The 25,202-nt window shown below is 31.3% G+C and overlaps 1 protein-coding gene across 1 annotated transcript in view; it reads right to left on the reverse strand.

Moving 5' to 3' along the window:
- Positions 1–25,202, reverse strand: part of LOC129227472 (ataxin-2-like protein) — a gene marked incomplete at its 5' end in the record, with an annotated part of 50,814 nt that overhangs the window by 20,822 nt on the left and 4,790 nt on the right. Inside the window, 9 exon segments of the mRNA XM_054862040.1 lie at positions 4,092–4,340; positions 7,828–7,877; positions 14,399–14,563; positions 15,578–15,996; positions 17,867–18,049; positions 21,884–21,972; positions 23,967–24,091; positions 24,392–24,578; positions 24,660–24,731. Of these exon segments, the coding sequence (XP_054718015.1) occupies positions 4,092–4,340; positions 7,828–7,877; positions 14,399–14,563; positions 15,578–15,996; positions 17,867–18,049; positions 21,884–21,972; positions 23,967–24,091; positions 24,392–24,578; positions 24,660–24,731 (1,539 nt within the window).

Below are 25,202 nucleotides of genomic sequence, written 5' to 3' on the forward strand. Positions count from 1 at the left end.
ATCTATCTAAAGTGAGGGGGAAAAGAAAGAATTTGATGCACATGTTTCACTCATTTCAATCCTGAAATCTAATTGATGAGTCCGTTACCACTCGTAAACAGGATATTGGCCCTTCCATCTAATTGGTGGTCAAACAGTAGAAGTTAAGGATGCAAGAATTAGAACAATTAATCTTTAAAGCATTATATACATCAAAAGTATCAGCACTAAACTATATAAAATAAAGCAAAGAATATGTGTGTATATATGTGTGGGTGTGTTTATGTTCCCTATACAAATCCACAGTTTACATCGGATCTGGACTAAATTTGGCAGGGAGATACTTAGGCACCCTAGAAGGAACATGGAGGGGGGGGGGGGTCGAACGTCAAAAAAAAGAACCAAACTGTTTAAATTTTAATTTTAGGGCCCGAAAATGGCATTAAATGGCTCTTTCTATCCGAAATAAATATCTAATTCTTTTATTCAGCTCCCATTCGAAAACCCTTGAAAAACACCCATACAGTTCCTTCGAATTTAAAAAAAAAAAAGGCTGTAAAGTCACCGGGGAAAAAACTAAAGAGCACAGCTAAGTCTAATGGAACAGAAATTTTAAATCGGAAAATTATCGTTTGCATGATTTCATTTTAAATCAGCATGAATAAAGTTTTAGAAGGTTGCCACATTTTTTTTCTTGACTGCGACAAAATAAAATTTTGTTTTTGTTTTGAGGTAAAAACTTCTCTTTTTGATTATTTGGTGTTTTATCTTAGTTTTTTTTTTTTTTTTTTTTGCACCGCCAGAGAAAGATAATTAGGAAAGTTACGTTTAATTTGTTTGGAATTTTTGATTTAATGTTTCCTTTTTTCAAGAATGATTGTTTGGATGGAAATTTTAGTCCCCCCCCCCCCCTCTAATTGAAGCCTGATTGTTGAACATGCGTCACTTGACGTAACATTTATTTTTGAGATAGACCTTGCAAAGCCAGGCAATGCAGCTAGTACATGAATAAAATGAGGAGAAAGGACGATAATACATTTAGCAGCTTCAGCCTCAAAGCAAGAAAAAATTTTATTGACTCAAAAGGATGGGTGCATGTACTCAAGTATTTATATTAGCAAAACTTCTTAAATGAAAAGCTCTTTAGAGAATTTGCTACACACATACAAGTATGGTAAACATAGAGAACCATACAGGGGCGCCGACTTGCAAAAATTATTGGGGGGGCCGGACAACACCGGGGGTTTAGGGTGTTATGTAATCCCTTGGAGGTCCCCCACCCGAAATAAAGGTCAGATTTTTGAACCTTGAAAATGCCATATTTTCTAGTGTGTATAATTCTAACAAATAAACAGTATGTAACATGGCGTTTTCGTAGTAAAAGAATCTAAAAATTGGTTTACAAATTTTCTGGTTCAACTTTTAAATCATATCACTTGTCTTAGTAAGAGATTTTTTTGTTCTATTTTATGGGGAGCCGTGCAGTGCCGTAGCTAAGCATTGATATTATAAGGTGGGAAGGACACTTGACTTGAATAGAAAGGCACTCCCAGGGACGCCGACTTTTTTAAAAAATAGGGGGGGGGGGGGGGAACGGGGGAAATTTTCTAAATTTGAGATGAAAAATAATGAGTTTTAAAGTTTTTTTTAAGCATTGTAAAATCATATAATCAACATTAGAACCCCAAAAACTCGACAAGCCTGACACATATTTTTTGGCTTTGAAAAAAGGAAAAAATAAATACAAACACGCACAGTATTTTCGTAAAAAGGTAATTTAATTTACGCATGTTTTTTTAAGATCAGTTGTTTTTTCATTATTTATATCGGCTAACATATTCAAGTGTAAACGTAGTCTCTCAATGTATAGGTTATTTTTGAAAACTCAATTGATTTTTCAAAATTTGTTTCACCTCTGTTTAATAAAAGCAAGCACTTTTGTTCAACTGCAATGATCTGTGTGAGTCCAGTTGATGTAAACAGCCCAATAATGCAAGATTGCACCATTTCACAAACCTCAATGTAAATTGCCTTTGGGATTTTGAAAGCGTGCGGTGAACTGGCTTCGTTGTTTTCATACTTTGGTATACGTCGATTCCGAGGAAGCGAAGGATCATTATTTTGTGAAGAATTTTCTTTGAAACACAATTCCCAAAAGTATTCAAAACTATCACGCCTCCCATTTAATATACAAATCAAAACCCTCATATTTTTTCCAGATCAGCAACACTTAGATGAGCTCGCCGCAGCGCTGCCCACCCGGCAACAGATTTGACCCGCAAGTTCGTGTACTGGGACAAATTCTAAGTGTGCTTGCAGCACTATAACACCATCATTATTCACACTACTTGTTTTCAGTTAACCTGCTTACTGCCGCTTTTATCTAATTTAACCTGCTTACTACCGTAATAATTATTTGTTTTAACTCATTACTGAATGTATTTTACAAGGTAAACTATCTTCAAACAAGGAAAATAAAAGATAAATTTATGAGTTTAGAGAACATAATATAACTAACACTTTTCTTGATTTATTGAGGGGGCTCTGCCCCCTCAAAATTATTTTTTAGGGGGCTCGGGCCCCCTCAGGCCCCATGGAGTCGGCGCCACTGGAACCATACTTTGAAATGTAGAAAAAAAGTGATTTTGTTAGCATCTTTGATTAAAAATTGCATGAAAATTGAATGGAACGTGTATAAAGAATAAAAACACTACATAACAACATGGTAGAGTGAGCAAAAAAACTCTTTAAATAATTAGTTTGTCACTAACAGGTGCAAAAAGTTTAAGGAGATTCATTTTCCAAACAATTTTTACAGGACCCAATGTATTTTTAGTTAAATATTGAAAATTGTACCAAATTGAATACCAGATTTTAAAAAAAAAGTTGCTAGCTTGTTGATGTTGGCAACAAAACCCTGAGCACCATTAGTTTGGTGACATATCACCAAATCATACAATCACTTAAGTCTACATGGAAATTAATACTAACTTGCTCCAAAAAAAACCCTTTAGGAATATTTAAATGCAACCAAAAGAGAAGGTGCACAACAAGACCCCATTCAGAGTCTACATACAAAAGTTCAACCTTCTACAGGGCACTGTTTTTGACTTTTGCTAGATACATATGTGTGCATACACAGATATCTCAAGGAAACTAGTGAAAAATAACTTAGGTGTAATCAAGGAGGATGTTTCAAGGGCATGTAAGTTCTTATGTACATATGAACATGCGAACAGGACAAAAACCTACTCAATATTCATCGAGGATGACTAAAATAGAATTTAAGACCAAAATTCGAGTGAAAAAATTTTTGTGATGACAATACGATTTACAATCGTTTTTGGATATTTACCAGTGTATATAGGTTTTTGGAAAAAGTTTCACTTTCTGGGATTTTCAACTAATTCGAATTTTAAGAAGAAACTTTTCATTCTTTGTAGATTAAACTTGATTAATGCATTACAACAGTTTGCAGTTATACTGATCATGCTGACTAAGACACTATGATACTATGCAGCAATAGAGTGCTTAATATGGAACCTACAGCTTCCACTAAATGGAGAGACGCAGTTGAACATTAACTTGAAATTATGTTGGTTAAAATGATTATTCCACCCCTTTTTCTTGCGCCTAAAATATTAATATGTGTTGAAATGAAGAGAAAAAAATAGAGTTTTACAAGCCAAATAAGAAAGATCTTTTTTTCAGAATTCATAAACAGAACTCTTGCTGATTTTCCAGCTTATAAAAAAAAAAAAAATACTCAAGTCTAGCATACCAAGACAATTCTTTAAACTCAACAGAAATATGTCTGAGCAAATATATTTGGTAAGAAGCAATACTCTATTTCACTTAATCATAGAATCATAATCTCATGTTAAATCTGCAAGTTTACCCTCACTTTTGCCACATTTTTACAAGAAGATAAATAAATGGTCATAGTACAACAATATTGCTTTAATATGCCTCCAGAAACACTATTGTAAATGTTCAATATATTAATAAAATACAAAAAATGATCTCTTTCAAATTCCATACCATAAAAGGCACAGCCTATTGGCTATTAATGTGATACAAATCATATTAAAACAAAAATGTGTCACACTTACAGGTGTGAATGTTTTAGCATTCGGATTGAACACAAATTCTTTTGCATTTGGATTCAATGTAGAACTTTTAGGATTATCAGGACTTGCACGATTCTCTGGAATACTTTCAATCTTTCGTTCTTCTTCTTTTGGTTTTTCCTTATTTTGGTGTTTGGCAGGCAATGACGGCCCAACATTAATATTTGACTGTGATTCTGTTTTAGGTGAAGAGTCTTTTCCATCATAGGTATCTTTACCATCTTCAGACAGCTAAAATAAAATATTAAATTACACAAAACAAATAAGAAAGATTTCTATAAAAAAAAAAAGAAAAAGACTCTCTCAAAACAATTTCTCAAGTCCAGGAACTTATTAATTTCTTATTACAAATGAGGCAGTGAGAAGCAAATGGATGTAAGTGGATATTTTCAAGTTTTGAGTAAAAGACGTTTAAAGATAACATCCTAGGTAGGCTTTTATTGAAATATTTTTCTAACTTAATAGAATAGCAGCAACTACCAGGGCTACTAGTACCATCTCTTGCCCCAAGACAAGGGAGAGGTTCACCTACCATGTGTACTGGTTATCTCCAAATTTTTAATTTTGCCATCCCTTTGCTTCTTTCTGCCTCAAATGAAGTTAGGAAGAACTGTTACCTGTCAACTTTTCTTTATAACACTGATTTACAAAAGTTCATTTCATTAATTTTATTATTTTTTTCAATGCTAATCTTAGTTACTTTAAACTGAATGTTCAAACAACTAAAGAATGATCACTAAACCTATTCACAGATAAGAGCAATATTAGGAAGAATTCGTAACAATGAAATAAATTAAAATGTGTGGAAGATATTTATGGGCTGAATTTCTACACAGATGGCAAAACGAGGGGCCATTGTCTCAAACTTTTCAAACCTAAAAGCAATTTTGAAACTAGGTAAAATTACAATCGTGGGTACTTGGAATAGCTTACGGAAAGCAGCTGTTACTAGCAATGGGGTGGATAGTTTTAAGAGAGCTGTTGATCTTCATTCAGGAACAATAAATTGAATATGACCAGCCTAATTGCGGCCACAGTCTGTAGCTGGATGTCAGTTTAATATTTGTTCATTAATAAAAAATACATAAACTATTTTAAAATTTAGGCACAAATTTGACTACTTCATAACTCAAATTGATTTTCTCAATTTTCCCAATATTTTTAAAAAAAATTAAGGGGTTACAGTACCTCAAAAATGATCAAAAAATTTATTGCTTAAATAAAAACTATTCTGAACACAGGGAAAAAGTTTCATTGCTTTAGTTCAAATATTTAAAAAGTTATGAGTGGTTTTAGGCCATGCTCGCTATGTGTTCTTATGCAAAAGAAAAACTTTAAACAGCTTTTTCTCGATGATGGTATTTTTGTGTTTTCATGTCGTTAGAATACTTAAGGATTTTTTTCTATTAAAGATAAAGCTTTAAAGTAATACTTTTTGCAATTGGGATAACATATTTGACAAAACTGTGAATTAGATAAGCATTTTATAAATTACTCTAATGTTTAGAGCATGTTAAACCTTTAAAAACCAATTTTTTTTTTTAACTTTGATTTTTTACATAATTAATCACAGAAAATTTTCTAATAAACCCATAAGCAAATGAATGCACAGATTTTTAGAGATGATTATAGTGATCGTTTAGCAAAAAAAAAATTTTTAATTAGCGCAAAAATGAAAAAGCCTTAGGAGTTTCAAAAAATTGAAATTTTCTTCAATTTTTTGAATTTTTGAAAAAAGTAGGCAATGTTTTAAATTTTGAAAATAAATTATTAAGAAATAAGTATGTATGGTAGGGTTTCAAAGAAATATAAAATTTACTTAAATTTAAAAAAAAAGTGTAAAAGGTACTGTCACTTTGTTTTTCTAACTCTTGTTTCAGCTCTCCAATCTTTAGAAAAAATGTAATTTTTCCTACTCATTATTGAAAATTTTGACACACAAAATAACTGGTCTTAATCCTCTTTTTTTTTTTTTAAATTTGCTTTCACCACTTTAATTCTAGCTAACTTTAAAAAGTTTTATCCTTTGGCAAAATCTTACAATTTTATTTTTTAAAAAAGCTTGAATTGCTGAATGGAAAATCAGAGATGAAAACTCTAAGTTTAAAGAACCATAAGACTTTACTCCATGCCGACACCTAATGAGGAGCGTCATGAGAGAAGTGATTAAAAGCATATTAACAGAAACAATTTGTAAAATAATTTTTTTTTAAATTAGTTCCAAAATATTTTATCAAAAACTAACAACAATTATACAATGATATACAAATTGTGGCAGTTTGAAAACCTCCGAAAAATTATCCAAATGAATTTCAACAAAGAATACCAGATTTTTGAACAAAAATAACTTTGCACAAAACCATAGATACCATGTGTGCATCTCTGGAAAATATCTTTCAAATATTTTCAGTATAATAGAAATAGATCACTGAAAAATCAGACTCCATGCAATAATTTCTAAATGCCAGCAATTCAGCAAGTAGAAATGACCCTTTCAGTGGTCAAGTCTGACAGAAAATTCACAGATGGAAGCAAACATCGAAATTACTAATTAAAATGCATTCACTGGAATACCAATCACTTTATAATACAACACCATGTACCAGAACATCATTGGACTGAAGACAATTATTCATCCAATTAATTACACCATACTTATTTATTTGACTGAATGTATCAGCGGAGTAGACTACGCAGACTTGGATAAAATGAAAAGCTTTCTGCAAACACAAATCCTAACTGGAAAATTTTCTGCAAGTAATTATCTTGCCTAACTCACCCTTGAATAAAGAATTAAATTTATGTTCAAAGATGAAAGAGGACAAAAAAAAAAAGCTAAAAACAATCATTTAATTTTTTTTTACAATAACATATAGTTTGTTCTTAATTTTCACCAACTGAAGAAAACTGCTAAAACCGTTATTTTTTCACACATGTGCTTTAAAAGGCTTTTGGAGAAAGGCTTCAACAGAAATAAACTGGGATTTTTTTTAAATAATCCCTTAAAAATTTTTTTATTATTGTTTTTATTTATTTTTTTATTAACATTGGCAAAAAAATTTCTGCAGAGCCAAAAATTTTCTGCAAACGCCGTTCGCGCGTTCGTCTATATTATGCAAGACTGAGACTACGTTAAAAATAATTCTAAAATTTAAATCCTCAAAAATCTACCAAGGCTAAAAGATGAATGCTCTTTCACCAACAGCTGACTGCAGCTCTTCTCGTAAACAAAGAGCTACCAGCCATCTCCCGGTTCAGGCATATTCCTTTCGTTTCCACCTCACAATGATCTAGACCTCATTAGTATACTTGACTCCAAGCAACACCTTGGATGGCACATTTGCTGGCACCTTGAAATTCATTTACGGTGTTTGATTAAAATCTTAACACGAACGATTCATTATTGTATGGTGTTACATGCTTTGGCAAGTTGACAACAATGGTGGTAGTCATTTTAAGTTTTACTGAAAATATGTTGCACAATTTGAACAGGATAAGTTCATCGAAGAAAAGTGTAGATGGTGTCGAAAGGAGGGATTAGAACACAATTAATATTTAATGGTATAAATTTGTATGGTGTATTTGTGTTCCTTAATTAAAAGTAACTTTAATCGAAGAAGAAAAGCTTTAATCGCAGAGGAATTAAATATACATATTCTATGCCTACGTATATATACACATATACAAAACATTAAACACATGAATCTGAAAAACTTACTTTAAATTTAGCATGAAATCTTTTCAAATCTTCAGTTTTATCATCACGTGCTTAAAGAAAAGAAAAATTACTTCAGTGGATAATTTAACTATCACATGATTTATATACAAAATTGGGCTTTCTTTTTTAAGGAGTAGTCAAGGACGTTTCAAGCATAAAATGAGTTCTTTCAAAGACTTGTTAGGACTATTTGAAAGCATGAACTTCTTTTTACAAAAAATAATTTCAAATAATTAAGTGTTGATTCAGTTCCTGTTCATATAAAAATTTCAGCATTAGATAAAGCCTTTTACACCACACTATAAAGGCTTCAAAATTACTTTTTAATAATAGGATACAAGGATCAGATTGACTACCACTGGTCAAAATAACAAAAAAAGCGTTGAAAAGAAAGAACGTAATATACTAGGTAATTTTAAAAAACCCAAAAGTAATTTCAAAATTTAAAGAAAAAAAACAATCCTGGGATTTTGCCATCAGGGAACATGTGATGAAATACTTTCCCAAAGCTTGTTCACTTCATACAGGCCCTGATCTTGAATGAGCACAAAAGTTTGGCATTATTGTTTTTAGTCGCCTGTGAGTAAGAATCAATATTTGAAGCTGCAGATTCGACAATAACAGCGCTGATAGCTGCGGTCAATTATTTAATAACTTAAATCAAATTTAAAGAAAAAATAAATAAATTGGCAAAATAAAAATAAAATAAACAGATTTAAGGTAGAATATGTTTAAGTAGCTTTCAACTTTTAAAACAATTGAAAAATTTACAAGATGCAAAAGGGTAAATATCTAAACACCTCACTCAATTTTTGACAAGGGACAAGAATGATGCTGGTTTCTATGCACAAGAGTTTTATTAAATGAATTGTTGTAAAAATTTAATGAAGTGGAAGTCTTACATATCTCAACTGCTTCAATACACTAAATTTGACACTGATTTTTCATTTAAAACAAAAGTTAATCGGATTTTTTGGAAAATCAATTTTTTTGAACATGCAAATAAAATGAAAAAATAAAATGAAAACCAAGGCAATTTTTTTTCTTTTTTTTACTAGTTTTTTTATGTACCCTTTTAAAAATAAACAACAAAATTCAAGGACTAAAGTTACATTTTAATGTTTCTACACATTTTCAAACATATGAACATGAAATTTTTTTTATTTCAAGCAGTTTTCAAGGTTTTTTTAAAAGCATACAACATGGGTGCAAGTTTGGTGATGTGTTCAAGACTAAAAATATTTTCAGCCACCCTCCCCCCTCCCCACACATGCGTGTTTGAGGAAAAATTTGTGTGTATAAATGTTGTAGATTTTAACAATGCCAGTTTAGGAATCTGTGTTTTTGATTTGAATTTTAAGCCTTTAATTTGTAATGTTTAAGCATTTTGATATTCTAATTCCAAAAACCTAAAAACTGCTGATAACGGGGAGGGGAGGGGGGTAGTTTTTTTAAATTGAAGTCCAAAAAACACAATAGTAGGCCATTTTGGTAAAGTTTAGGGACTCTTTACAACAACTATTTCAAAAAGATAGTCCCAAAATCACAATATTGGGTGACCTTCAAAAATATAAGAGAAATGGGGGGCACTCTGGGCTCTCCCCGGAATTGAAGCTTCAAAAACGAAAGCACATTCCATCTTTCATAATGTTTATATGCTTTTTGAATTCATTATCGGAGGGATGGAGTTCAGGAACCCTCCTTCGGCAATATTTTGAAATTGAAGTTCCAAAAATCAATTTCAAGCGCTGTTGGATAATGTTAGGGGTAAAAGCTTTCGCAGCTCCCCATCATTAGTTTTTTGCTGATCGTTAACATTTTTATTGTAGCAATAAAATCGCTTGGGACGTAAGATTTTCACTTTTGTAACAGAAATCAGTTCTGATTGGAAAGTCTACCCAAAGTAGCGCCAACAAACCAGAAAAGAAGGAAACGTGGGGGAAGGGTATGGGTGACTAATGATAATGAACTGGCACCTTCCCCCCACACAGTCTTCATTTGAAAAATAATTTTTATATAAGATACACTATATGACCAAAAGTATTGGGATACTTTCAAAAACTCACATTTTTATGGATTTCTGGAGAAATAAAAGACCAATTGCTCTGTAATTTTTTTTCACATAACAAGTATACTCTAGCTGTCATTTTCCAATAACAATTAAATCTGTTATTCATTTAAGGGACCAGCAACAAATTGAGGAAACAAAGAAAGGCTTTTGATCATTTTTCATTGTAAATAGCTGGGAATAAGCTATAAATTTCAGAAATCAGTTAAAAATCTATTAAAAGCTTCTTTTTACTTTCTTCTATATCTAATATATAGAAGAAAGTATTGGATTCGTGCAAATTTTCGAATTTCGAAGGATTCGAACGTCTTGAGGTGTGCTGAGTCCATTTCGACTATTTTTGGAAAATGTCTGTCTGTGTGTCCGTGTGTCACGTCTGTGTGTGACCAGTTTTCTGTGGCAGCTCTACAGCAAAAACTACCGCATGAAATCAAACGAAATGTGGTACACATACGTGCCCCTATGTGATTTTGTGCCCATTGGTTTTTGGTGCGAATTCCTCCAAGGGGGGTGGAGCAATGGGACGTTTTTTGAGTTACGCGTGCTTGCTATTCCTCAGGAAGTAACAGGCCGAATCAAACAAAATTTGGTCCATATGTTGCCATTAACAGGAACAGGTGCTGATTCAATTTTGGTGTCAATAACTCAAACGGGGGTTGAGCTACAGAACGTTTTTTGTCGTCAATTGAGACTGCTGTATCTCAAGAAATAATGAACGGAATGAAAGAAAAATTTATCGGCAAGTAGCCCTTAGTGGGTATAAGAGTTGATTTTATTTAGGTGTCAACAGCTAAAAAGGGGGTAGTGCAATTGCCCGTTCTTTTTTTCCATTGTGAGTGCCCTATCTCAAGAAGTAATGCTACGTTCTGGTTGAAATTTGGAATATATGTGAATCCATATGTAAACAGGCTTTGGTTCAATTTTGACGCCAATCGCTCCAAGAGGTGTTGATTTTTTTTTTGCGAATAAAAATAGTTTTATTAATGGAACAATAAGAAAGATAAATCGTAAAAGATTGTCGTCTGCGTATTTCTCGTGATTTTGATTGTATGGAAATGATCGGAAATATTATCTCAATGATTTAAAATTTTTAACTGTTGCCATCTGATGTTTGTTAACAAATAAAATATTTGTAATTAATTCAAGCAAGGCTTTTAAAATAACTTTTAATTTTCGCTCTTTGCTTTGCTTTTGCAATAATTCAGACATTGGGATGGTCGTCAAGTTTTTGCATGTGTAATTTTGTTTTTGTTGGGAATATTGCTTCCTCGTCAAGCATGGGGAGGGATCAGAAAAAAAAAAAGAAAAACATAGAAGAAAGTTTCGTGATGGCCATAACATACTAGTTATGTTATTGTGAAAGTATCTCTGATACCCGTGAAGATATAAGCATTCCTTTCAAAAATGCTTTTTTTTTTCTTTTTTTTTCAGGTTTTCGGCTCATATTACGCAGAGTTTTTCGTCAAACGTTACTAAACTTTTAGAATATTTAACAGCATATTAGAAAAACATAACAATAAAATTAGTATAAGTTATATATTGAAAATTTAATGAATTATGGACGTTTAAAGCAATTAATTTTCCATTGCGCATGCAGGAAAAATAGCAATTTATAACGCTTAACGATCCAAAGCTCAGATATATCCTACAACTCATAAAAAAATTCCATTTCAATATTTTTAAAATTTAAAAAGTTATCAGCAATCTAATGAGCTGAATTCTATAATTCTTGGATAGGCGACGAATGGTAAGCGGTCGTTCACAAACTGGCAACACTTTTCTCCTATCGTTGCAGTGTGATTCATGATAAGAACAGATTATTTGCGAACGATCTCTGGCGATTCGTTATTTGGTCAAGAATTACAAGAATTACTAAAATTCGGCTAATTAGATCACTGATAACTTTTTAGATTTTAAAGATATCAAGATGGAATTTTTTTGTAAGATGTTGGATATATCTGGGCTTCCGATTATGAAGGTTATAAATTGCTATCTTTCGTGCATGCGCAGTGAAAAAATTAATTGCTTTTAACATTTATATTTCATTAAATTTTCAATATTTTAACTTCAAATTTAATTATGTTCCTCTAATACGCAGTAAAATATTCTGAAAGTTTAATAACGATTGACGGAACTCTGTGTGATATGAACCAAAAACCTTCACAAAAAAATGCTTATATCTCCGTGGGTATATGAGATACTTTCACGAAAATATAAAAATAAATTCTAATTAGGTTTTTAACTTATTTCTGAAATTTATAGCTTATTCGTTTACTAGTGAAAAATGATCAGAAACCTTATTTTGTTTCCTTAATTTGTTGTTCGTCCCCTAAATAAAAAGTAGACTTAACTTTTGTTGGAAAATGGCAGTTAGAGTACACCTTTTATGTGAAAAAAATTAGAGCATTTGGTCTTTTATTTTTCGAGAAATCCGTAAAAATGTGAATTTTTGAAAGTGTCCCAATACTTTTGGTCATATAGTGTAGCAGGTGGTGAAATCAGCAATAAAAAATGCTTCAGTGAGGTAGATATATTTTTTAAACAAGGTACATTTTTCAATCTTCATTAATTAAGAAAAGGAATAGGGGAACTGAACCCCAGGCAGGGCCCCGGAATCACATCCCTCTTAAGGCACTCAAATATAGCTTAAAATGGCGTTTTAAACATATCAGCATCAATAAAATTTTCGGAAGAGAACTCCCGAGCCCTTCCTTTGAGTTTACCACAAATATCCTAAATTCAAATTTTCTAAGGTTTCAGTTTCTATATTATTTTCAAGGAATATTACCCCCCCCCCCTCCCGCCTACCTATAAACATGACTTATGACCGTCTAACAGTTTTAATACTTTAATTTTGGAAACGTTTTGAAAGAAGCTTCCTACACAACTCACTCAAAAAGTGCCAAAATAGCATTTCAATACTTCAGCATGGAGACATTTTCCGGGGGAGAGAGCTCCCCCCCCCCCCCCCCCAACTTCACTGAATTAGACTTAAATTTGCGGATCCCCCTTTTCATGATCGAAGTTTTAAGAATTTAAGTTCTAAAATTTTTTGAGAGAAAGCCTTTGAATTCCCTCTTCTTAAGTCTTCTAGAGATTACCTGAAGCTGAGTTCTGAATACTTCGGTTTCGAATGCTTTTCGGACGAGGGGGACCCCAAACCCCAAGACGGTCTAAAATTGTGCTTTAAAGACTCCAGTTTCGGAATTTTGCCTAAAGAGAGCTCCCCCCCCCTCTCAACATTGCCAAAGACAGCCGGAAAGTTTTAAGACTTCAATTACAAACACTTTTCGGGAGAGGGTCCCTAATTCCCTTTCTCTTAAGTCACTTAAGTATAGCCTCAAATAGGTTTTAATACATCAGCTACAAAACATTTTCATGTTACAACACCAAAACCATCTCTCATACATTCACCAAAATTTGCCTAAATTAGTGTTTTTAAGACTCCAGTATTCAATTTTTTTAAATCTCCCACTCCCCACTTTTACATCATTAAAGACAGCTTAAAATTTTTGACTTTAAAATTTTTAAGAGTTTGCAGAGGAGAAATCTCGAACCACTCCTAGCTTCAAAAATGGTTTTCAATTTAGTTTCTCGATATTTTACACTGAAGCCTTTGAGTAGCCCCCCCCCCTCTAGATCGTCCAAGATATAAACTTTTTTAAGATTTCAGTATTGTGGGTTAATTTGTGGACTTACTTTCTTTGCGAGAGCAGCGTTTTTTCGCAAACTCGTGCTGCCGTAATTTTTCTTGTTTCCCGTCTCTCTCTCTCTCCTCCTCCCCCCCATATTTCCATTCTAGCGAGTGTTATATTGAATGACATTGGAATTTAGTAATTCCTCAAGTCTTTGTCAAAAATGCAGGAACGGTTTGCCCATTGGTGTTTCAAACCAGCTTGAAATCCCTCCCCCCCCCCATTCTTTCCAAAACTCCCATTTTCATTAAAATCTTCAAAATCCTCGATAGTTCCCATTTAACCTGGTATGTGGACGCCCTTTGCTGTAGCTCAAACATTTCATCTCGTCAGCAATCACACTCAATTGGTGATTCAGATTCAACTCTATAAGACATTTTAAGAGTGCACATAATTTTCATTTATGCGTGTAAAGTTTTCAAAACAAAAACCCGCAAATGAAAGAAAAAAAACGAAAGGATGATCGAAAATAGCAAGAGAAAAGGCTGAATTTTTAATTGGAGATGTAAATTCGTGGTTTTGGAACGGTCCAGTAATTAAAGCATATTTTTCAAATGCTCAAATTTTCTTTTTTAAGTAAAAACTGAAAGAAAGTCATCGAGTTTCTTTCCATCCCGACCTCCATCTCGGAAATTTTATCCAAGACAGAAGGTCTTACACCCATGGTGTACAAACCATGTATCATGTGAAGTAAAAAATTAAAAAATCAATTTTTGTTTATAAAGTTAAAAAACAATTAAAAAATCATTTAATCTTTGGCTAGTCTAGACTAACCAATTAACCTTCGAATTTAAACTAAAAAACATACCTTTTTGACCCATAGTTTTCTTTTCCATCTCTTTCCTTCTTTCAACATTTTTATTGACAACTTGCTGGTTACTAGCTGTATCTCGCATGTCTTTATTAGAAACAGACTGAATATTGAGGGAACGTGGAGGTTTAGGAGCAAACTTCAATTCAGCCTTCTCTGCTTCTAAAAATATAATAATTCAAGAAAATATTACGCACACTTATTTTTAAAAAACTGGGTTAAAAAACTTGCCAACCTATTAAACAGAAAAATGTGGAGAAACATTTTTAAAAGCTGGAGAGTTATTCAAAAAGGAAAAAATCCATTGCTACAAGCAGAGGAAAATCCAATAAAAAATTTAAATATACTTTATAGATAAAAGTCCGACTTCACCAATCTTTTGCAAAATAACAAGTGTGCAATCCTTTACTTCAAGATATATAATATAGGAAGGGTTAAAAATAATAGTAAGCAGAAAATTATTGTTGTCCAAGAGGTAGTATCATACAGTAGAGAAAAACGGATGAGTTTTAGAGAAATCACACAATGCAAGCCGATGCACAAAAGGCAACAAAACTGCATAAATTTCAAAAGTAATCCATAACAGTTGCCAAGAATGCAATGTTAAAAAGGTTTCCTAAAACATTATATAAAATATTTAAAAAATGGGATAATCTAAAACACTAAAAAGAGTGAGAGAAAGAAGGAGAAAAATCTGGTTGTAGGGAGGATTGCACTGAAAGTGAGACCCTACTGCCAAGAGCGGGAGCCTTGGCATGTCGGCTAATACCAAATACATAAACTAGCATAGCGAAACAAGGAATGCAAGAGGCACTGATTTTGCTGAATATCAGATACCTGGAGTCTCTTAACTGCCAGAAATTGATATGCTCGAGATTTGTTTCAAATCAAAGGTCAAATATTTTTCACATATCCTTTTCTTAAATACATTTTAAATGCATTTACATATCCACACCGATAATTTACAAAGCCTGTGTATAATTAAAATACATGTGAACGTAAATACTGCTATATGTAACAAATTACTCTGTTTATGTTCATTATTAGTACTTTATTAGTAAATTACTAGAATTGGGAAGTAAAACTTAGAGCAAAAAAAAAATATATCTGTGATAAATTACTACAGGAAATTTAAAAAACATATTTGTTGTAAAAAAAACAAAGGATAAAGCATACCTCCATTAATTTTGTGGTTTTCTTCTCCTTGAGGCACTGTTGGAGTAGCAGGAGGTGTCGCACGAGAAACAGTAGTGTTGCCACTTAACACAGTACTTGTAACCGGCACCGTCTGATATTGTGCAGGGGGTGATGGCTGCTGTATTGGCATTTGGCTAGGTGGCACTACTGACTGCCGTGGTGTGGGAGTGGAAGTTGGTGTAGGTCTTGGAGATGAAGTAGTAACACACGTTGTAGATGAGACGGAACTCACCATTTTATAGTTTCCCTGAGAATTATTTACAGCAGAAGCTGGACTAGAAACTCTGTGGAATACTTGGGAATGTGGATGAGAATTTCTGTTTGTGTGATGTGAAGGCGCCGGGCTACTTCGAATGTTTCTAACATTTTGTGGCTTTCTGGTACGATGTGAGACGTACCTGTCAAACAAATCACAGTAACAATTATTAAAAACAATATAAATGTTTAAATTGAGCAAATAGCAACAAGAATAGTGAAGTGTTTCAGCATTATGATTAACTAACTTCCTTTTCAATACAAAAACTGCACAGAAAAAGTAGTTCCTTATAATACAGTAGAGAACCAATTATCCGGGAAGTTCGGGACCATCGCTGTCCCAGATATCTGAATTTCCCGGTTTTCTGGATCGCTAAAAAGCGCTATTGGCCGTTTATGAAACTTAAATTACTATAATAAATAGTAATACATATACATATAATAAGAAAAGAATATATATAAGAAGAAAACAGTTCAGAAATACTTATTATTGAAAGTTATCCATAAGATCTGAGACCCTCACATTCATTTTGAAAAGGGGGGAGGGGGAACACATTTCCATGTTTTAAAACAAAAGAAAATGAAGGGAAGGGCAAGCTACAAGTTTTTGAACATATATGTTCGATTTTTCTACTATAGTATATGAAAGAATTTGTTTTCTTGAAACACGCTTTTTTTTTTCAAATTTCTTGTGAAGGTTTGGTGTTTGCGATTACGGTAGTTATTGACAACTATTGCTTTTGCATTAAGTTCATACCAATAGAAAATTGATTTGTGAGTCTTGCTTTTTAACGATTTTTAGATCAACTATCCAAAAAATTCGCAAATCTGGTTTTTGGTTTTCCCGTGCTTTTCCGACGTCACTTACGCTCCAAACCGCTTTGATTAGAGACTATTCAATAAAATATTGCATTAGAATGCAACAATATTTATATCTTTAGTATTCAGTTGGAATAAAACACGAAAATTTCAAACTTACGAGTGTACTTTTTTAATTGAAGAAAATATTTCGGAAATGTTGCCCCGCGTTAAGGATAACCCTCAAGTTCGTTTTTGTACACATTTTCTCGAATTACAGATGAGTAATATGGTATTTATAAAAAAAAACGCTCATATTCTTTTAGGTATTTCAAAAAAAATGCTTAGTTTTTCAAAAATTGCCAAAAATGCCCATTTTTAAAAAATAGCGGGAAAATAGGCAAAAAGTTGCCAGTTTTCTGGTTTCCCGGTTATTTGGTTCCTGGAAAAAAGGTTCTGCACTGTAGTTGCATGTGTCTGCATTTTTATTTTGTGTTTTAATTATTATATTCATCATAAAACAATCTTTAGCTATGTTTTAAGAATAACAATTTTATTTTATTTTTATTCTTTTTTTAAAGAAGATGAATACTTTTAAAGACTCTATTTGGAGTACAATGTTCAGTTTCAGTCTCATGCCCTCAAGAAAGATACTTTTTTTATTAGAAAGGGTTTTCAAAAAGGCTGAAAGGGTAGCAAGGGATTTCCAGATTTAAATTAACTACTGTCACACTTCAAATATAGCATTAAATAGCATGCTTCATTTTTTTTTTTTTAGTGGAAGGAATAAATATTATTGCTAGTTGCAAACATGGCATAAATGATAAAACATTTCTAATTAATAAGAATTAGAAGAAAATCATGTTGAATGCAGCATTTTGGTAAAGACTATTTTAAGTGCACTTACTATTTACCTGCACTGAATTTACTTTTTGTTTATTTTGCAAAGCTGATATGCATTTGTCTCATTTTGATTGCTGTAGAGACAAATAACTTTCAAATTAGAAAATTTTCGATCCTGACTGTTCAGAAAAACAAAATCACAGAGCAAGACTATTGATGTGTTATTATTATTTTATTTTATTTATTTATATTTTTGTCAAAGTACAGTATACTCAGTGCCAGTTCTCTCACAGTTGATAGAGACCCCCCCCCCCCCCCCATCTACATTGATCACAAGTTAGATCTGCTGTGAAAAGTATTAAGAATAGTTACCTGAAATTGTTATTGTTGGCATTTTCTGGCCGAACAACAGCACTAAACCTATCCTCTTCATCACCATTTTCAAGAGCAGCTCTAGTTTTATGATGAAAGCCACTTTCTATTTCTTGAGCTATTTTAGTAGCTTTGGCTTCTTGTTGCTTGTATTCTTCAGTATTTTGTTTATTTAATGGGATGCTAAACATAAAAAAATAAAAATAAAAAATCTTGAAAAAGTAAAGCAAATAATAAATATTAAGAACACAAGATAACAAATTAAGTATTTGATCAAACATATTTATTTGATATAAATCAAGAATGATAGTAAATAATGAAAACAGCTGATTACAATGAAATACTACCAAATAATCATTAGTAATACAATAAAAGTCAATCCATAAATACCTTTTTAGAAGTAGCAAAAAAGTAATAACAAACAAATTCAGCATTTTATATGCAGTTTGAGAAAGAAAAAGAAGCTTTGCTTTTTTTTTTTTTTTTTAATGTTTTAAATTATGAACTGTTTAGAAATATTAACAAATGACGTAAACAAAAAGCAGATATTAAAAGATTACAGCACAACAAAATGGTTCAAATGTGCAACTCTTTGCTCGTGCAAGTAGCAGATATTCAAACGACTAAACAGTATTAAATTTTAAGATGCACAAAAAAAAAAAAAAAAAATCTTGAAGAATCATCAAAGAACTTTGAAGATAATTAAATCCTTTAAAAACAAAGATTCGAATTTTTTTATCCAGGATGCAAAAAGATTGCTCATTCTACAAAGGGAGTTATCAAAATTAAATGAAAAATTTGAAAAAAATATCTTTTATGCAACATTTTCATTTTAAAGATATGTATAAATGGTACACTGTAACACCTATACATGCCCATACACTGAACATTTTACTGCATGCTTAGAATATATGTATATTCAAGCACGAGTTATAACATCCGTTGCTGCAGTTTGTACTACTAACATTTTTTTTTAAAATCATTGTTTCAGAAATCAGTAAATTTCTTGAGAAAAGAGAATAAAGGCAAATGCACCCTTATTATTATTATTTTAAGAAGACAAAAAAGTAGATTTTACCATTTGATAGTAGAAGAAAAGTGAAAAATTTGACAAGAAAAAGTACTATACTATAAACACAATAAAAACTAAATAAAAATATTATCAACAACTTCCATGTTTATCAGATATTGTTTCGGGGTTACAAGGAACGCTTGCAAAAGATGGGAGCTTATGGATGTAAAGACACCTATTTTGATCAAATGTGTTACATCTAAAATCACATCCTACCATGGGCAACCATAGGTGCAACTTTAGAACAGGGCTTAAGAAAATTTATATGTTTCAAGGCTTTAATTTAAAAGGAAAAAAAAGCTTACTTTTTCATCTTTTGTTGACAAAATAGTAAAAGAAAAGTAAATTCGTGAAAATGTTTGATTTTTAAATTCAACATATTTTTGTTTTCCTCGCAAACAGAAGGAAATTCGTTATCTAAAATTCATTGTTATAATTCTAAAAGCAAGACTAATAGAAATTAAGAAAAAATGTTAAAAGGAAGGAAGGTTTTAATATTGGTCATTCATTAATGCAGACCTGCCGACCTCATGAAATGAAAAAAAAAGAGATTTGGTCAACATTTAAAAGGGAAAGGGGGGAACAGGAGACTTTAAGCGATATTATTTGATAAAAAATATCAGGGGTCGGAGTGGTGATTTCAAAACTTTTAGGACAACAAACATCAAGTTTCGATAACTTAAATTTAATTTATAAGCTTCATTTTTGTAGTGGGTGATCAAATGTTTCAAATTCAATCTTGAAAACTACAATAGAATGCATTCAACCTTTTATTCTTCAACACAGTGACACATTACGAAGTAGAAATATTATATTTTATGATTTGAATCTGAGTTAAGAAACAGAAAATTTAAAGGAAAATTTTCCAATGAATTTGACTTTAATAAGAACACAAATAAACATTTTATTATAGAAATAAACTTTTTTGTCTCCATCTACTTTAGATTTTATGAACTTTAAAAATATACTTCTTCTAATAAGTTTGCTAAATTCTAGGTACAAAAAATGAACAGGGCTTTCTTTCTGTAAAAGTAGTACAGTAAAACCCCTCCTAACGGACATCCCTCTTATGCAGACAACTTTTAATTCCCCAGTCCCAATTCAAATAACATTATTAAACCCCTGTCCTGCGGACAAAAAAAAAATGTCCCGTTAGTGTCCGCATTAGAGGGATTTTACTGTAAGTATATATTTTTTGTGCAGATCAGAGAGAAATGAGACAAAATATAAATGTACGAGTGTAAATCGATTTTTCCATGAACTTCCAGTTCTATTATGTTTATCTAAATAGCAACCTTCATACTGAACAGATATAGATTTTAAGAAATAATGTTCAATAACTAAATACTGATCAATCAGTCTATCACATACAGGCTCAAGAGTTAACCACGTTGTTTCAACATGTCGTAAAAAGACATGATCAGTCAAAGTTTTATCAAGCAATTCAACTTGCTAGGAATGAAAATCTTTTCTCCTGGTTGGCGATAATTAAAATCATTGATGCAAAATTATCTATGTATAATTATGTATAATGCAAAAACAGCTATGTTGAGCAAAAGTTTTTCAACTCCCTTGCACATAGCATTATGCACAATATGCAAACAATAAATTTCGATGTTAACCAGATTAGGGAGAGACATCTCAACTAACATGGTTTACATATTTTCCATTTATTTTCAAGGGAAAATATCTGCTGCAAATCTGTTTTCAATTTCTTTATTAGTTTATTCTTATATCTTTTTTGCAGAAGAGGAATGACTACGAGAGTTATAAAGTATAGATAAAATGAACAGCTTTTTATTGAGCATATGCTAGGATTAAATGCATACCCCCTCCTTTTTCAGAAAAAAAAAAGGCAGTAGAAGCATAGGTTTTTTGTTTTCTTTCTTTTTTAGAGAAAATTTCTTAGGGTCTAGCAAGTTCATTTTATCCTAAAATATAGGCATATCATCATGTAAAGTTTAATTTTTGGGTTGAATTTTCTTTTTCTGTGCAATGATGGAATAAAATAATGAAAATTTTAGGAATTTTAGGACATAACTCAAAATTTTAAGAATTTTAGGACAACTCCTACCCCTGAAATATGGTTTTATCAAACATTTTCGGTTGAAAATACTCTAATTTAACACATAAACCTAACAACATATGAATTTCAAAAGATTCCTTGATTTTCTACTGCAGAAAATTTCTAATAGAATAAGCTTCTATTTCAAATGCAATTTTTGGGGGGAGCTGAAAACAAGGAGTGTCAAAAATACCCTTGAATTTTATCTCGAACGGCCTTACACAGTGTACAACTCAGAAAATTATCAGAAAAGGGGCAAACCAGAAATAGATGACAAAAGATTGCTGCCCAAACACCTGTAATATGCTTGCCAAGACTTTTGTGGTGCCATCGCGCCTTAAAAATGTGGAGCAGCTACAGCAGTGTCCTTTAATCAGGATTAGAAAAACGATTTTCTATTTACAAACAAAAGTCTTGATATGAAAAAATAAAGAGTTTAAAGAAAAACGGGAGAAATTAATACTTAAAACGTAAAGCAGAGAGAAATGGGCATAAAACAAGAGTGTTGGCAGGTCTTTTAATGGCCTATGTTGATATGTTTTGAATGATATTTATGCTTAAACCCATTTAAAAAACTGACAGTACCAATGCCTAAGGGGGGGGGGGGCTTGAGCCCCCCTCCCCCGGGAGCGTCATTTCATCCAAAATTTAAAAGAAGGTTCACAATACTCCTAAAATACATGAAATTGTTTTACAAATTTGTTTTTGTGACTTTGTTGATTATATTAACTTTTTTAGTATTAATATATTTATTTCTGATTATTAGAACTGTTTTGCCTATTTTCAAACATAGCGTCAAATGTATAAATCTATTTCAGAGTGCAACTTTTCTCTTAATTTCAAATAAAATTCGTCAAAAGTGAAACAAGTCTTTACTTACGTATATCCAGGCAAGTTACTGTCAAATGAAGATTTTACGCCATATTTTTCTTCATTTGTCCGAAACATGTCATTTGGATCCCATCCATTCTGAAATAAAATGCATTTCACTAAGCACATTAAATGAAAAATTCACTAGAGTTCACCGCAAATTTTAAAATCAAACACTGAAATATTTAACTTGCATAAAATTACTTTAAGAAAATATATACCAAAATAAAAGCATAAATGATTATAAAATTAAGAGGGGGGAAACAGAGGCATACACAGGATAAAATTAATATTCATATATATCTTTAGTTTCAACATTCAAAAAATGTTAGTTGTAAAATAATTTATTTCAAATTTTTCTTTTGAATAAGATCTCAATTTCGAAGTTCACCTTTTTTTTTTTTTTTTGCCTTCTAAAATCTTTAAAACTCTTAAATAATTTAAAAACTACTCATTTGATCTGTCTACAAAAATTTACAGCAATAAGCATTATCATTACCTATGAGTGTACGCTGAAAAAAAAATTTGCGAACACTATAATTGAAATTGATAAAAAATAAGTTCATCTTTCTGGAAAGAGCAATACAAGGCAAAGCAACAAATTTCAAACAGCACTGCTAATTAACCGGCTGCTGTATGTTTTCCAAACTTAAGAAACATTACATATGTTTGCTTTAATTTGTCATTGAATTGAAATATTTATCATAATTAGTTTTCATTCAATTAATGATTTAAAATCATGGGGTAATTTCGGTACAACACACTACATTTTACTTATTAAAGGGACAAATAATAATTTTATTGGACAAAAAAATAGGCACTTATGTGCATCCGCACTACCTAAGGTATTATAGCTTGCTAAAACTGAGTTGGAAGATAGTTTAAATTTGCTTAAATGTTCTGTAACAAAAAAACAGGGCTGCGGAGTCGGAAAGAAAATGGTCGACTCCGACCCCTGAATTTTGAAACGCCCGACTCGGACTCCGGATTTATTTTTTTTTTAATTGTATTTTTTCAACTCCCTCTCTCCTTCCAGGGGAAGAAGGAAAACCTCTAAACAGAGATAGAAATATTAATTCCTTTTTATGAAAATTTTGCATTGTTTTTTATTGTAAACCCAAGACGCATACAATGTTAGAAATTCAATTTAAAAATCAAATTTTCCAATAGTTACGAGTTAAAAACTGAGATGACTTAAAAATCCCTTTTAAAAAAAATTGGAAAAGGACTATCTGCAATTTGCCCCCCTTTAATGTTTAACAAATAGATATTGATCAAATCGTGTGCTTTCAATTTTTGAAAGCTGTAACTTGAGAGAAAAAAAAGCTTTTTTTCAAAATCCAAGTTCTTGAGAGGGGGTGGTTTGCCCTGGATGACACAAATCTGGTAGATGACACCCTAAGTTTATTTCAGAGTTTATAAAAAATATAAATACTTTAATTCTGAAAATTTTCGCGAATATATTTTAAATTATATTTCATCAATAAAATTTCAACGAAAATAGGGCACATATACGTCAGGAGCTAATTTTATACAAAATGCGAAGGTATACAAATTTGTAAGAATAGCTTTTACAATACCTATATTTATTCTTCACTAAATTTTTAATTTAAATTTTATTGGCTTCTTTAGAATTAAAACATTCTTTTCTGTTGTCTATGATTTTACTATGCAAGTACAAAAAAAAAAAAAAAAAAAAAAAAAAAAAAAAAAAAAAAAACCCAGCAAAAGAACAGTTATAATGTCAACTTTTAATTTAAAGAGGATAAACAATATCAAAAATATACATTTATTTTGGCAGACAAGGAAGCTTGAATTTCAAAAAAGCATGAGCATAGAAAATGAAATGTTTATCTTTGTGCAGTAGCAGTGAGTATTAGAACTAACATTACTAAAGTATGAAGTTGAAAAAATATTGCATATGGCATGTTTGTTTTATGTAGTGTTTTTGTCTTTAAATTTTTGCTCCGACTAAGAGAATTCAAGAATTAATTTAGAAAGAACTCTATGTTTTTATCGATCATTCACATTTCATATTTTTTCATTCAATAATATTATAGAAGCATTACAATTGCAAAAAATTCTAGACTTACAGCTTCTTCAGTTCCACCAATTTCAGATAAACCATCGGTTGATAATGAACCACCATCCCAAGGTTCCAATTCTCTTTCAAGCACTTGGCCGTTGAATTTACTAATGGCAGTATCAGTGAATGATTCTGTGAAACAATTTAAGTATTAACAGTGATAGAAGATTAAAAGAAGTCAATACAAAGATATAGTCTTCTTGCTTTTATTAGTATTGTATTCAGTTGCACTACTTAATGCATTTCATATACACACTCAAATATGAACATTGCTTATGAGTTAAAAAATTGCAGTAAATGAAAAAAATTAAATACTTTAACAATAAGATTAATTTTTACATTTTCTGACATTTATTCTTGGTGTTTATGAAAGTCAGACAATAAATATATAAATAAGTAAATAAATAAAATAAAAATAATAATAAATCTTACCCCGTGTAGCAAATTCTGGATCTACATTTGGAGCATTGATTGTAACTACATCATCAAATTTAAATACTATTTTTTCAATTATTTCTTCAGGACTAGTTATGGTTGACAGAGAGTTTGAAAGCCCAGCTGAATTATTTGCTGTTCGCTTGCAATCTACTTTACGAGCCATCTCAAGTACAAAATCAGCCTAAAGGTTAAAAAAAGAAAAGTATGCAGTCCATTTTTCAAGCAAGAACCTTATTTTTTAATGATAAAAATAAAAACTCACTTTGCTTGAAAATGTCCTCAAAACACCTTCATACATAGAACCGCTTTTGACTTGGACATGAACAATACAACCCTAAAAATCAAGACATTATTAGAAAGTTTTTTTTAAATTATTATTAATAAGTTGATAAAACAAAAACTATCTTACTTGAATGAGAATGAGAAATGAAAGTCAGAAAATAAGCTTATTTTTTCAAATTTTCAAGAAAGAAAATTCATGTAAAATCTTATGTTGCACAAATAAATTATTCAAGTATTAAAAATATAATTCTGAAATAATGATTATTATTTTTCTGAAAGTACATATAAATATATTCCTTACCATATTCTACCATCACTACCAGCACATACATAACAATTTATCATTATTTTATCCAGGCAGTAATATCTTTTGACAAAAGAGTTTTTGAAGAGATAGGACTTATAAGATTGGCAAATTTAGACTGAAATGTTGACAAAGCATAATTCGTTTGGCACTTTTTACATTTACAAAAAAGGCAACACTTCAGTAAAACTTTGCAAATGACTAAAACTTTTCATTTCT

The sequence above is a fragment of the Uloborus diversus genome, chromosome 8, assembly GCF_026930045.1.
Source record: "Uloborus diversus isolate 005 chromosome 8, Udiv.v.3.1, whole genome shotgun sequence".
Lineage (NCBI taxonomy): Eukaryota > Metazoa > Arthropoda > Arachnida > Araneae > Uloboridae > Uloborus > Uloborus diversus.